Source organism: Sinocyclocheilus grahami, unplaced genomic scaffold (genome assembly GCF_001515645.1).
Source record: "Sinocyclocheilus grahami isolate Dianchi unplaced genomic scaffold, SAMN03320097.WGS_v1.1 scaffold464.1, whole genome shotgun sequence".
NCBI lineage: Eukaryota > Metazoa > Chordata > Actinopteri > Cypriniformes > Cyprinidae > Sinocyclocheilus > Sinocyclocheilus grahami.
This window is the reverse complement of record NW_015505643.1, coordinates 1,151,887-1,166,941: the sequence shown is the minus strand read 5'-3', so window position 1 is coordinate 1,166,941 and position 15,055 is coordinate 1,151,887. Positions and strand designations below refer to the sequence as shown.

The window sequence follows — 15,055 nt, the reverse complement described above, 5'->3', positions numbered from 1 at the left end:
ATAGTGTGTCTTACAGTGATGATGATATTAAAAGCTGTATAATGAAATACAGCGCTTCAGTAAAATAGCCTAATGTGAAGCACATTTTTGCATTAATTATTTCCTGACTGTGATGATCTAGTGCCTCAACATGCATGCTCCCTATGATTTGAAGTCTGTTAAGTCCACTTTGCAGGTGATTGGAAAGCATGAGCTAGTTTTGCAGACATTTTTAACACTACTACCTATTCATATTGGTTAACTATTCGAATAAAGCTGACTGACTCTGCAGACATCAAGTACACCTCTGTGTTTCTCTTCTCTGTGGGTTTTAGAGTGGTGGTGGTGTTAAACCACTTTCAAACTCATATGACACAGTGTTGTGCAGGAAAACCTCAGCAGGGTGGCCGTATCTGACGTTGACACTGGCACAACTAGGACCTTTGCTTTCTGACATCTGGGATTTGGTGCGTGACATTGTGCTGTATTAGTTGGTTGTAAATGGCTGTGGGATAAAACATTAGACCCTCTGGGCTGTGATGAGGGTTTTGAGTGTAAGAGAGAGAGAGAGAGATATGTGGGCAGTTTACTTTGGTGAGAAAAGTCAGAGGAATAAAATTAATGTGAACAAAGCATGAATATCATGCAGGTATACTCTTGGCTGCTCACAAAGTTGTTTGGTGATTTCTGTATTTTAAGCTCATTTTTATCATGGTTTTCTAGGCTTAATACTAGGGCTGCACGATTAATCGAATGCGATTGTTATGCGCATTTTGTTAGTAAAGCCGGTTCTGTAATCAGCAGGAAATCATCATCACATGCTTTCAGATGGAGCAGAATTTACTACACATAGCCGTAGTCACTGACAAGTTACGCAAAAAAATCACAATGACAGCTGTTTGCATAGCTTCTCAGTGAACTACGGCTCTGTGTAGTAAATGCTGCTCCATCTGAAAGCAGGTGAAAATACCACATTTAATAACATATTTTTACTCCAAACTCACTTCTTAACGTCAGTCGAGTGTTTGAAATAAATCCTTCTGTGAGATGATGTGACTTCTTACACAGAATAAGTCACGCAACATATTTCTTAGTATTTAAGCAGTGATAAAGACATTGCATTATAAATATACTTTATTTTAATACAAATTATAATAAGAACTCCAATAAACCATATATTGCAGTAGTCGTGTGTTTATTAGGCACGTTGAATCAATGAAAGCAGTTGAATCTTCTGTTTATTCAGCTGCAGCGATAGGCATTTTATGGGTTTCTTCTGCGAGGCGTATTTGGAGTTTCAGCGCGAGAGCGTCCTCTGGCCTTTGGATGGAGATTTTACTGCTGATCACAGAACCGTGCTTCACTGAAAGATACGCATGACAATCGCAGCTTCTATCGAATCGCGATCTCGATTCCATTCCGATTTATCGTGCAGCCCTACGTAATACTGAAACTATCAAGCGGTGTGTTGAAATTATATGAAGGATCTCTAAAGTGTCACAAAGCAAGGCTTTTTTTCTCATTCATAGCATCAATACAGAACTTTTCCAACCATGTTGCGAATTGTCTGAGCGGATTTGACAACAGGTCTTGTACCCACATGACCTCCAGTTCAAACAACATCAAAATGTGGTTAAATGTACAGAATAGACTGTATGCATTAAACGTTCTGCTGTTTGTTTATATATGCATCAGTTTTGGGATCAGTGTGGATCTGCAAAATGCTTCACAATGCGTCACAATGTCCTCACACCCTATGATATCTGATTCCTGGAATGCAATTTAATCACAGCTAACTCCTTTATTATGATTCAGTACACTCATTATTACATTATTTGATTGATAAAACAAGTCACTACTTTGACACACCCTGGATGTGTGAAAAAGCAAGTGTGCCTCAGAGAGAGAACTGACAGACATTTGCAGCATTTGACAGATGCAGTGTGTGTGCTCATGGTCAGAAACCTCCATCTCTCTCTCTCTCTTTTTCCCCTTTCACTTGAGCTGTTCAGACTCATAAGCTCACTCACACACACACATATATTTCTCTTCAGTGCTCTGTGAGTCTCCTGTGCTATCAGTGTGTTGTTATGTGAGATGCTCCTGGCTGGTCTGCAGTATTTCATTAGCTTTTTTTTACCAGAGTGTGTTCACTACTGGTGGGCGATATGAGCTAAAATTCATATCACGATATTTTGAGTGTCCAGGCGATATTGATATTATATTGCGATATGAGGAAAAAAAATTACAGGCCAAAGATTTTAACCTTATATAACTAGAAAAAGTGAGGGGTTGGACATAAGACCTGAAAAAGTCTTTTTTTTTATTTTTTATTGTGCCATTGTTTTTCTTAAAAAGTGCAAACGTGCAACATGAGGGAGGCCTGTATGAATTAAATTAAATTAAATTAAATATTGTGTGTTTGAGTTGGCCAGTGGTTCCCAAACTTGTTCTGCCGACTCCCCTTTTGTAGAGAATTTTCTTTTCAAGGCCCCCCCACCCCCTCTTTTTTGGAAAGTCTCTTATGCTCACCAAGGCTACATTTATTTATTAAAAATACAGTAAACTGTAATATTGTGAAATATTGTCAATTTAAATTATCTATTTGAATGTTTTATCATATAGACTACTGTATTCCTGTGATCAAAGCTGAATTTTTGGCATCATTACTCCAGTCTTCAGTGTCACATGATTCTTCAGAAATCATTCTAATATACTGATTTGCTGCTCAATAAATATTTTGAATTATTATCAATGTTGTAAACAGTTGTGCTGCTTCATATTTTTGAGGAAACTATTTTTTCACGATTCTCTTATGAATATTTGAAATTGTTCTTTGTGTCAGAGCGCTGGAGTTCGTCAGAGATAGAACGGGCATCAGTTTACTGTCATGGATTTGTCGTGTCGCGTCGCGCCGCATCCACAGCAGAGAACATCACTGGGTTCTATTTGCTTTTGTCAAATCGCGCCGCTGCTTCTGGTGTAGGGCTGGACGATATGGCCAAAATTTATATGACGATATATTTCTTAATTTCGGTCGATACGATATAATTCCGGTATCGATATGAACACTATTAAAAAAGCCTCATAAAAACGGCCACAACAGATGTCTACAGATGTCTGTACCTACAAACTTATTTGATTTTGAAACGTGCAGTGCTCATGTTTATTCAACGAAGTCAAACACCACAAATTAATCAATGTATGGGAAACACTGGTAATGTATATCGAAATATCGGAAATGTGTTTAAAAATCATATCACCGTTATTGAAAAAAATTATATCGCGATACATATTGATATTGAATTATTGTCCAGCTTGTGTAGACGCGTTGTTTTGGTATTTGTGAATCTTAAGTTTATTCATAATCTGCTTTACGTTTACCTGGCACTGGAAGTCCTTTCACAAACTTGTAACTTGCATGCTTAGAGCAGAACAATGCATCATTCGTTTATATTTCTACATGTCTCCCTGCAATACAACTCTGACTCTTCAATCGCGCCATCTAGTGGTCTGTTATTGATACAACCACAACTTCTTCAACTGATAACGGAGCGCTCAAGCGGGTACTGCGAGTCATGTTGAGGTAATTAAAATGTCAAATTAATATTTTGCGCTCAATTATTTACTTATCAGGTAAGTGGCCGCATGATAAGCGGGAAAATTACGTAGTGTAGTCTTTATTACCCTGCAGAGGTTTATTTTGCAAAATAATCTGCTGACTGTACACTATCCCGCAGCCTTGCTGCGTCCCTGAGTTTGGGAACCACTGGAGTAGGCGATTTGTGCTCTATTTATTTGGTCTGTTACGATGCTCTATGTGTTTGATTACTAATGCCTGTGTAGTTGCACACAGAGGACAAAAACGTTCAGCCTCGACTCTTTATCGTCATTTGTGTTCAAACTGGCACAGCGTACCAAATTTAACAAAACTATATAAATGCAAAATTTGAATTAATGAATATATAACGGTATCCACGGTATAGCAAAATCCATATCATGGAACAACATAATAGCTACTAGGGGTGGAACGGTTCAACTTACTCACGGCTCGGTTTGTATCACGGTTTTAGAGTCACGGTTACGGTTACTTGCTTTTTCACACATCCAGGGTGTGTCAAAGTAGTGACTTGTTTTATCAATCAAATAATGTAATAATGAGTGTACTGAAGACATCCTGAAAAAAAATCTCAGGTCCAATCATAATATAGGAGTTAGCTGTGATATGTGCTATGTTTAGGGTAAAACTATACTGTCAAATAAAAATAAAGAAAATAAGAATAATCTATCTAACTACAAGCAACAGCACAAATAAATACAATAGAGTAAAGATACAAATAAAATAAGAAGTTTTTTTAGGTAGGTCTAACATTAGTTTTTAGGTACAGAAATTTAATAAAGTAATGAAATGTAAAACGAGCATTGCATATTTCACCGTATGATTGAATTCTTTGTTGTTGCTGTTTGATTAATAGTGCTGTCACTTTAAGAGAATGCACTGATCCAGTGCACTGATACAGTACGTTTAGCTGGTTATGTCTGCTATAGGATACTTACAAAGACGGGCATTTTGACATAATTTGTCTAATTAACTGTACTATAAAGTTCTCACCGGTGAATGACACATGATGTATTGTAGTAATGTTGTCTCTGGTCGTCTGATCCGTTCATGCGTTCATGCGTTCAGGAGGCGTGGCTTTGGACTGCAATTTGCAGGGAGGGTGGGACGTTCGCTTTCAGTGCAGTAAAGGAGGTTATGTTTTAGGATTTAGGGAATGTCTGGCTTGAGTCCAGCAGGGGTGTCTACAAGAACACAGAGTCCAGTAATACAATGCCATATGACCACTTTATTTGTCCATTAAAGATGAACAAAAATACAACAGATCAAATCAAATGAACCATACTAAGGTTACAAAGTCAAAGATACACAATATGAACAAAGAAACAAACTTACATTGCTCATGCATTAGCTACAGGAGTTGTACCCGTTTTCGACCCCTGCAATCGCTACCTGATTGCCTAATCCTACCTCCACTCCTAATCCTAACCCCTCCCCCTCCCCCACACCTAACCCTAAACCTACCAATACTAGGGGGTAGTAATCTGGCGGGGGTCAGAATTGGGCACAACACCGGTAGTCACTTTCACACTGGTATAGCGCCCACCCCGAGTGTTCACCAGACCGAATGATTTCGCCGTAAATGAATGTCTGATCTATTTTAGCTCTGATTTCTCCAATCTATTCACCTAAACAGCTCAGTTAATGATTGTCATTTCTGCATTTGTTCCCGACAATTGTTGGAATATGATGGATCACTAAGTGAATTAATGATTGATTAGATTGTTATGGGTCATTATAGGGGGAAATTTGAGTCGTTCTTGTAAGCTGCAGTCACCGCATCTTTGTCGGCCGACTTTGCTTTCAAACAGCATTATGCCTGCTGAGTATTTTTACTTGAACCGCTTCTATGTGTGTGTGTGTGTGTGTGTTCAATTTCATTTGTTTTGGAAGCCGAGTAGCTCATGTCTCTGCCCTTCCCCCATCTCTCTCTCTCTCTCTCTCTTTATAGGGGGAAATTTGAGTCGTTCTTGTAAGCTGCAGTCACCGCATCTTTGTCGGCAGACTTTGCTTTCAAACAGCATTATGCCTGCTGAGTATTTTTACTTGAACCGCTTCTATGTGTGTGTGTGTGTGTGTTCAATTTCATTTGTTTTGGAAGCCGAGTAGCTCATGTCTCTGCCCTTCCCCCATCTCTCTCTCTCTCTCTCTCTCTCTCTCTCTCATGCCCACTGTCACTCTCTTTTTCTTCCTGAAACACCCTCTCCTCTCCTCTGCTCTCCTCTCGTCATTTTAAAACAGAAATACATCGTGATTTATTCAGGACTGTCTGGCAGGCTCTTAGTTGTATGAGCATCTGTTCTGATTTGTTCTTGTGTGCAGTACAGGGATTGAGTTGTTAATCAGTGCATTGTTAGATTTTTTTATTGTCTGGTTAATTTTAAACTAATATCTTCTTGTCCAAAGGAGAAACTAATATATATTTACACAGGAAAGAATGCAAACAGACATTACTTAGGAATATAGCAGGTTCCAAACGCAAAAGGTTAGACGGATCGTTCCACCCAACATTCTAATTCTGTCATCATTTTCTCACCCTCATGGCATTCCAAACCTTTATAACTTTCTTCTGTGAAACATGAGTAGATATTTTGTATCATATTTAAACTGTTTTGGGTTATACAGTGAAAGCCAGTGGGGTCTATACAACACTGGACCCCATTGAATTTTATTGTATGGACATATACTGGCAAGTTTTTCACTTCTTTACAGGTTTGGAATGACATGACGGTGAGTAAATGATGACCGAGGATGTTTCTCAATTCTAAGAACGCAGACGGGCTCGCATTCTCATGGAGACCGGTTTTACCAGGCTACCCTTAAAGAACAAACTCAGAATGACACGAGGACACAGAACGCATCTTTGTGAGAATGGAGATGTCTTGTTGCTCATCTGGCCATCCTAGCACATATTAAATAGCAGGACAGCACCACCCAATGCACAATAATATAACATAACATCACAGATGTCATCATAACTAATTAAAACATTTACTTGCATTTTTTTTTTTTTTTACTGCATGTATTTGTGTAAATTGTGCTTTGTCAATGTTAATATTCTTTTTAATATGCCACTAAAAAGTACTGCAGGCTTTCTTCAGGTCTTTATCACTTTATTAAGATTATGGCAAACAAAATGACATGTTTACTTTCATAAGCAGTCAGGCATTTTTTTGCATGCATGCCACAGAAAGTTTAACACTAGAAGTTTAAGCTTACAAGCTTACGGATTTCGAACGGTTTGCTTCTCTCGTCTGTATTTGATGCATCCTCGATATCAAGAACACATCTGGGTACTCTGTGTTCTTGAGTGTTGGAATTGAACTTTGACCTTTGAGGATGAAGTACTGCGAAAACACAAGGGTGCAAGGTCGTGTAACAGCTGGACCGATCAGACACACAATTATTAGTTATATATAACAAATAATCTTTAAAACCCACTCTGTGAGTTCCACGAACCATCCTCTGAAAGTGCAACTATCACTCCAGGAGGGCTCAGTTACCAGGGCTACCATCTGATAAGACTCTTTATTGCTAAAAAGTATGTGGAAAAATGCTATGTGCACTGTGCTATATACCCTTTGAAAGACAGACACAGGACCATATAATGTAGTGTTGTCACGATACTGGAATTTCTAACTTCGATACGATACCTTGAAAAATATCGATATTCGATACCATTTTCGATACCACGGAGTAAAAAACTGCCACAATATTAATATTTTTTTTAATTTAGTGATAAATATAACAAGTCTAGAACATGACAATGAGGTATATTTTACATGAACAAAAATGTCTTGAGGTAGTGTACTTGTTCAAAAGCCTCTCAAATTGCCATATATTCAAAAACCAATAAAGTGCAAGTAAAAAAAAAAGTGCAATCTTTTGTATTTCCAAGTAAAATCAAATCCAATCACATCAACAAAAGATACTTAAACCTCAAGCAAAAACAAAATCAGTGCAATCTTATTCATCAAGTAACAAATTAGTAAACAAAATAATTAAATGGAATCCGTTACTGCAATTATATGCAGATTTTCAAACGAGACAACACTCATATCAGCAACAATACTAGGCCGTCTTGGTTAATATTTCAGTAATGTTAAAAGGAGAACAGTTACCAACCTCTCGAAATTCTTTATATAGATCCGGGTGTCTGTCTTTCAGGTGCTTTGCTAAATTAGAGGTGTTGGCGCCTTTTGTTAGCACTGCTCTGTAGCAACTCTTGCATATTGGCTTGCTTGTGTCCTTCGGCTTTCCATGTTCATTTGTTTCATATCCAAAATATTTCCAGATAGCACTCCTGCTGTGTTCTTTATCAACCAAAGCCGGTCGCGGGGGCGCCGCACTCGCCATCTTTCTATTCACTTCACTTTTGCTATTTAACCAGAGCTAATGAGACGAGACAGGCACTGCGGTCACGTGTGGTGTTTGTCAACGCGCCTTTGGAGAGAAGTGAAAGTGACAGCTCGGCTAGTATCGGTGTATCGATACTTCGGGAAATTAGTATTGGTACCGTTCAGATATTTCAGTATCGATATTTATCGAAATATCGATATTTTTGACAACACTAATAGAATGGACCATTTCTCCACATAAATTCATAGACCGACCATTCTATGAATAAATATGCATATTCCAGAACATTGTGTCTTCACTTGAGACATGTACAATCATTTATCCTATGTAATCATATGTTTTTTTATAGTGTTTTTCCTATATATTAAACCTTCAATGAATGTTGTAGTATTACTTAATTAACCAAGATCGCACATATGCCTGCTTGGTATCTGTGAGCTTCAAATTACATTTCCTATTTGTTAATTTGCTTTACATTTTGCTAACTCTGTGACACATTAGTATTATAAGAATCTTTAAGATTCTTCTCTTGAACAGCCAATTCAGTTTCATATGCAAAACACCCTGCTAGAAGACAAAGGATCATAAAATTTCCCTCCAAAGTTTCCATTCCTCATTGGATCCCTCAAATCCCAAGGGTGTGACATCTTCACACTTTAAAGATCACTGATCACAAGATCAGGTGCGTTTTTAGATTTTTGAGAAGATGAGGATGCTGAGCTAGAAGTCTTTTAAGGACCCCTAAGTTTGTGCCAGGCTGCGGCCTTGTCTTTCCATTCATCAAAGATTCTCAGGCTTCTCTCATCAAGAAAAAAATCAACCAAGATCAACTGGAGCCTCAACAAACTGCATCAGGACACTTTTATTCAAATGGGCAAGACATGCAAGTATCAAACTTTTAGTCTCATTGTTTGATCCATTAAAGGGTTAGTTCACCCAAAAATGAAAATTCTGTCATTAATTACTCACCCTCAAGTCGTTTCAAACCTCGTAAGACCTTCATTCATCTTTGGAACACAAATTAAGATATTTTTGATGGAATCTGAGAGCTGTCTGACCCTGCATAGACAGCAACGTAACTGAAATGTTCCCAAGTCCAGAAACGTAGCAAGGAGATCGGTAAAATGGCACCAGGGTGATGCGGAGGAGATGAATTGTTGAATAAAGTCGTTTTTTTTTTTCTTTTGCGCACAAAAAGTATTCTCGTAGCTTCGTATGCAGGGTCAGACAGCTCTCAGATTCCATCAAAAATATCTTAATTTGTGTTCCAAAGATGAACGAAGGTCTTACGGGTTTGAAACGACTTGAGGGTGAGTAATTAATGACAGAATTTAAATTTTTGGGTGAACTAACCCTTTAAGTATTCCCACCCCTTTTAAAGAAAGGTGTGTTAGAACTAAGAAACTGATGGTTTGCTCAAGGCTGTTGATCTGCCGAATCTCAAACAATACTATAACTTCTTGCATTCCTGTACGCTGCTTAAGTTCTCTTTCCATTGCTAACTGTATGCATGTGTGTATGTGTTAGAATAGTTTAAGTGTTTAGTGTAGTTATTAAAGTCTTGTTTGTATCACACTCAAGGTTGTATGTTGTTTTGCCCATAACTAGAGTCCCTATTAATGCATATTTTAGCTACATGCTCTGAATTGTACAATAAGGAGTTTATTTCCCATACCCCGTAAATAAACATTTCTTAGAATGAATAAACAATTAAGTTAACACAGGGTGTTCGCTGGGTGAACAGGTTTGTTGATTGTAATATTAATTACATTAGCTGATCCAAATATTTATAATTAATTATAACAAGTTATGATTAATTATTAATATTTGTCTTTTGAGCTAATTTGTTACAGTTGCATAAAAACGCATATTGAGAAATGACAAGACTATTCATTTTTGGGTGAACTGGCCCTTTAATCTCACCAAGAAACACACATCAGTCAATCTGGACAGCATGTGTTAATTTGCCATTCTGGAGAAGAATGGTTTATTATTAAGAATGTTAGTGTGTACATTGCCTGTCTTTGCTCTGCATTGTTTGGCCACTTCTGTTTGGTTTTTCCCTCTCGTTTTCAAGCCTGTGGAATGTGACACTTCCGTTGTGTTTGTGTGTGTTTGGGGCTGCTCCTGCATATTTCATAGCTTAGACCATTACTGAACTATCCTAGCCTGAGGGAAAGCGTGCACGTGTGTGTGAGAGATGTGTTTGTATTTGAGTGTGTTTGGGTTTGTGTGTGCCTTCAGATGTGTGTATCAGTGCCTGAGCTGCGAGTATGTGTTTGTGTGTTTGCCCAGTAAACAGTTTGGCCTATGCAAATGAAGTGTGTTTGGCGCTGGAAGTGTGATGTTGTGATCAAGTTGGCTCAGAATGTGCGTGTTAATTTCTGCCGCTGTCTTCCTTTCCTTCTCCTGTAGCAAATGGTGATGAGCCTGCGGGTGTCAGAGCTGCAGGTTCTTCTGGGCTACGCAGGCAGAAACAAACATGGACGAAAGCACGAGCTCCTGACCAAAGCCTTATACCTCCTTAAAGCCGGCTGCAGCCCTGCCGTCCAGATGAAGATCAAGGAGCTCTACAGAAGACGCTTTCCCACCAAGCTGGTGTCCCCAGCAGAGCTGGCCCTGCCCGGAGTCCACCCCGTCACTGCCTCTTTGCCCCCTGGCCTCACGCAGTTGGGATTTGATGGGCACAGAGCGCCCGCATCCCCTCTGCTCCCCATCTCCCTTCTCGGGCCCAAACATGAGCTGGGACTGCCCCACCTCCCCACGAGCCTGCACCCCGTACACCCTGATGTCAAACTTCAACGGCTGCCGTTCTACGATGTTCTGGATGAGCTCATTAAACCTACGAGTCTTGGTGAGTTTTTGAGATTTTGATAGTGAGGTGAGTGTATGTTCATGCACATTTTTAGTGGTGTGTTTTTTGTGTAGATCTGTGTGATGTATGGCAACTGTAGAGATGCGCAGACCCATTTTTCCCTACATTAGCATTTTAATGGTGTTGGCTGGTTTGGCATCAGTGTGTTCGTTTGCCTGAGGAGTGTTGTTCAAATAGACTGCCAATCCCCACAACCAACCACAGTCTCTCTCTCTCTCTCTTTTCCTAAACTGTCATTTGCATACAGTGTTGAAATCATGAGTACACACACTATGGCATCCGAATTTTCTAGAGCACACATTGCAGTGGTCCAAATTGCCAATTTTTTAATAAAACCAATTTATATATATATATATATATATGCTGTATGTATAAAGTTATAATAATAACTTTGTTTTAAATAGTTGATCATTTAACTATACATTTATTTTAGTAATTTTTTTGAAAGAAGTTTTTTATGCTCACTAAGGTTCAGGGATGGGCACAAGTACTCGAGACGTGACAGCGATGATCAATCATGAAAACGATGATCGTCCTGAATTATATTTCTCTTTTTTTTCTGATTGGTTATTGCTGAAATTTGGGCGGTATCTGTGGTCTGATTTGTTAGGCCTGGAATCACTCATGAAATACAGTTAAGTGCAAGATGTGCAGCGCCAGTCTGTCACCTACACAACATTACAATGAGAACACGATTGTTATAGAATATTGTAAATTCTCTGTGCTTTAGTTGCCCATTGTTCAGCGCGCTGTTAAGGGGAAGAGCACATCCACAACGAGTTACATTAGACTAGCACCGTAGCACGGTCAAGTTCACATGCGCCATTCGTGTCCTTTTCTGCAGATGTAAGTTGTAATAGGTATATATATATATATATATAATTCTAATATAGAATGTATATCTGATTATTCTAATATAGGATGTGTTTGTCTGAGTATATTAACCCACTAGCTCTGCAGGGTGGTTTTTATTCACAGTTTCAGCTCAAATGCAATGCCTGATATTATTGATTATGACTGGGTTATTTGAGATGGTCATATTGCTTTTAGATGTTTCCTTTTCAAAAACACGGATGACATTATTATTGCAGCAGTATTTTTTTTCTCGTATTTTTTCTTTCAACTGTAGAGCAGGCATATACATAACATCATAATGAGAACATTATAGAATATCATGAATTAGTTTTGCTTTCCTTGCCCATGTTTCCTTTACTCATTTTTTGAGACTTATCAGTGATCGAAATAAGAAATTGGAAAAAAAAAGTTGCATTTATTTAATCAAAACAGTTAAAACAGTAATATTGTGAAATATTATTACAATTTAAAATGTTTTCTGATTGAATTATTTTGGTCTATAAGAATTTTTTTATTATCAGTGGTGAAAACAGAAAACAAAATTTAAACAAAAAAATATAAATTTTATATATAAAAATATATATATTTTTAGAATTCTATGATAAATAGCAAGTTCAAAAGAACTTGCATCATTTACAACAAAACAATGCAAATGTCTTTACTGTAACTTTTGATCAATTTAATGGATCCTTGCTGAGTAAAAGTATCAATTTCTTAAAAAAAAGAAAAAATCGGTTACACTTTATTTTAAGGTGTCCTTGTTACAGTGTAATTATATATTTAAGTGCTGAGTAATTAATTAACTACATGTACTTAATAGGGATGCTCCGATCGATGGCCGGTGATCGGTTAAGGTTCAGGGATGGGCACAAGTACTCGAGACGTGACAGCGATGATCAATCATGAAAACGATGATCGTCCTGAATTATATTTCTGATTGGTTATTGCTGAAATTTGGGCGGTATCTGTGGTCTGATTTGTTAGGCCTGGAATCACTCATGAAATACAGTTAAGTGCAAGATGTGCAGCGCCAGTCTGTCACATACACAACATTACAATGAGAACACGATTGTTATAGAATATTGTAAATTCTCTGTGCTTTAGTTGCCCATTGTTCAGCGCGCTGTTAAGGGGAAGAGCACATCCACAACGAGTTACATTAGACTAGCACCATAGCACGGTCAAGTTCACATGCGCCATTCGCGTCCTTTTCTGCAGATGTAAGTTGTAATAGGTATATATATATATATATATAATTCTAATATAGAATGAATATCTGATTATTCTAATATAGGATGTGTTTGTCTGAGTATATTAACCCACTAGCTCTGCAGGGTGGTTTTTATTCACAGTTTCAGCTCAAATGCAATGCCTGATATTATTGATTATGACTGGGTTATTTGAGATGGTCATATTGCTTTTAGATGTTTCCTTTTCAAAAACACGGATGACATTATTATTGCAGCAGTATTTTTTTTCTCGTATTTTTTCTTTCAACTGTAGAGCAGGCATATACATAACATCATAATGAGAACATTATAGAATATCATGAATTAGTTTTGCTTTCCTTGCCCATGTTTCCTTTACTCATTTTTTGAGACTTATCAGTGATCGAAATAAGAAATTGGAAAAAAAAAGTTGCATTTATTTAATCAAAACAGTTAAAACAGTAATATTGTGAAATATTATTACAATTTAAAATGTTTTCTGATTGAATTATTTTGGTCTATAAGAATTTTTTTATTATCAGTGGTGAAAACAGAAAACAAAATTTAAACAAAAAAATATAAATTTTATATATAAAAATATATATATTTTTAGAATTCTATGATAAATAGCAAGTTCAAAAGAACTTGCATCATTTACAACAAAACAATGCAAATGTCTTTACTGTAACTTTTGATCAATTTAATGGATCCTTGCTGAGTAAAAGTATCAATTTCTTAAAAAAAAGAAAAAATCGGTTACACTTTATTTTAAGGTGTCCTTGTTACAGTGTAATTATATATTTAAGTGCTGAGTAATTAATTAACTACATGTACTTAATAGGGATGCTCCGATCGATGGCCGGTGATCGGTATCGGCCGATTATCACATTTTATGACTCGATCGGTACTCATTAACTTGGCCGATCTCACGAACCGATCGCAATTTGATGACGACAACACCTGATGACGTACATGATGCGTGGGGACATAAATGATTTGGCGCCACAGTCATGTCATCGCCGGTGTGGAAAAACGATGACATTTCGAGAAAAAATTAAAAATTTGTTATTTGTGTATGTTTTGCATGATGATATGATGAATGGATGGTTCATTTTTAACATCAGATTCAGTGACGTTAGAGCTGATCTGCGGCTCACTGCACGCGGCTAGCGGCACGTTGCAGCTCCACGGCAACGTATGGGCTGCAAAAATCCTGATCGTAGCATCCCTAGTACTTACTATATGGTTAGGGTTAGGATTAGGGTTTGTTTGGCTTAGGGTTACTTGCATGTAATTATGCATAATTAATTGTTATTATAATAGTAAGTACATGTAACAAGGACACAAAATAAAGTGTTACCACAAAATCTTACTGACCTGATCGTTTTTACCCCCACGTAAAATATGGAACAATTTTGTTTTACTTGCAGCTTCATGTATAGACTGCTGAGACCCACCATTACTTTGTTCTGTATATTTTACTTTGGTAGCTTTGTCTCAAGAATGTTTTGACACAGTTCTTGAGAAATGGAATAAAATAAAATAAAAATACTTTTGGTTTCACAGCTAAATGTAATGATAAACCTTCCACTAAGGTGAAAGTTGTTAGAAGACATGTGACAGTCATTAAGCTTTTCTTTAGCTGAATCGCTAGTGTTGCTTACTTCAGTGATGTTCGACTGTTCCTTTGTTCCTCAGGAATGAGTTCTGGACAACAGTAAACATACACAGATGAGTTCCAGACTGTGCTAGAGCACTCACTGCTAAACACAAATGACTTCTAGAACTATAGATTGTAAAAGTGTTAACTGTTGCTTTTGATCAATTTAATGTGTCCTTGCTGGTAAAAAGTAATAATGTCTTTCATAAAAATAAAAAAAAATCAATCAACAATTACCCTGGCACACCTGTAGGTGATCGATATGTGCGTAGGATAAACGACCAAAACCAGGTAGAACATCAAAGCAAAAAAGAATAAATCCTGCACACTCTCAGTACTTGCAAATGTATCAAAAATAGATTTATTCACAACTTTTTGGTGCTATGATCTTAATTAGCCATATATAGACCGTTCCAACACAATCCAATTTAAAAACAAAAACAGATAGTGTGTGGGATTTATTCTTTCTTGCGTTAACCCCTCCCCCCCCCCCCCCCCCC

At 37.4% G+C, this 15,055-nt stretch overlaps 1 protein-coding gene across 2 annotated transcripts in view; it reads left to right on the top strand.

Annotated features, from left to right (window-relative positions):
* LOC107553093 (E3 SUMO-protein ligase PIAS1-like) overlaps window positions 1-15,055 on the top strand; it is a 37,710-nt gene that overhangs the window by 8,572 nt on the left and 14,083 nt on the right. For both annotated transcript variants that reach the window (XM_016235204.1, XM_016235203.1), the window contains exon 2: window positions 10,373-10,811. In XM_016235204.1, coding sequence (XP_016090690.1) covers window positions 10,373-10,811 — 439 coding nt within the window. The remainder of the gene's footprint in view (window positions 1-10,372; window positions 10,812-15,055) is intronic.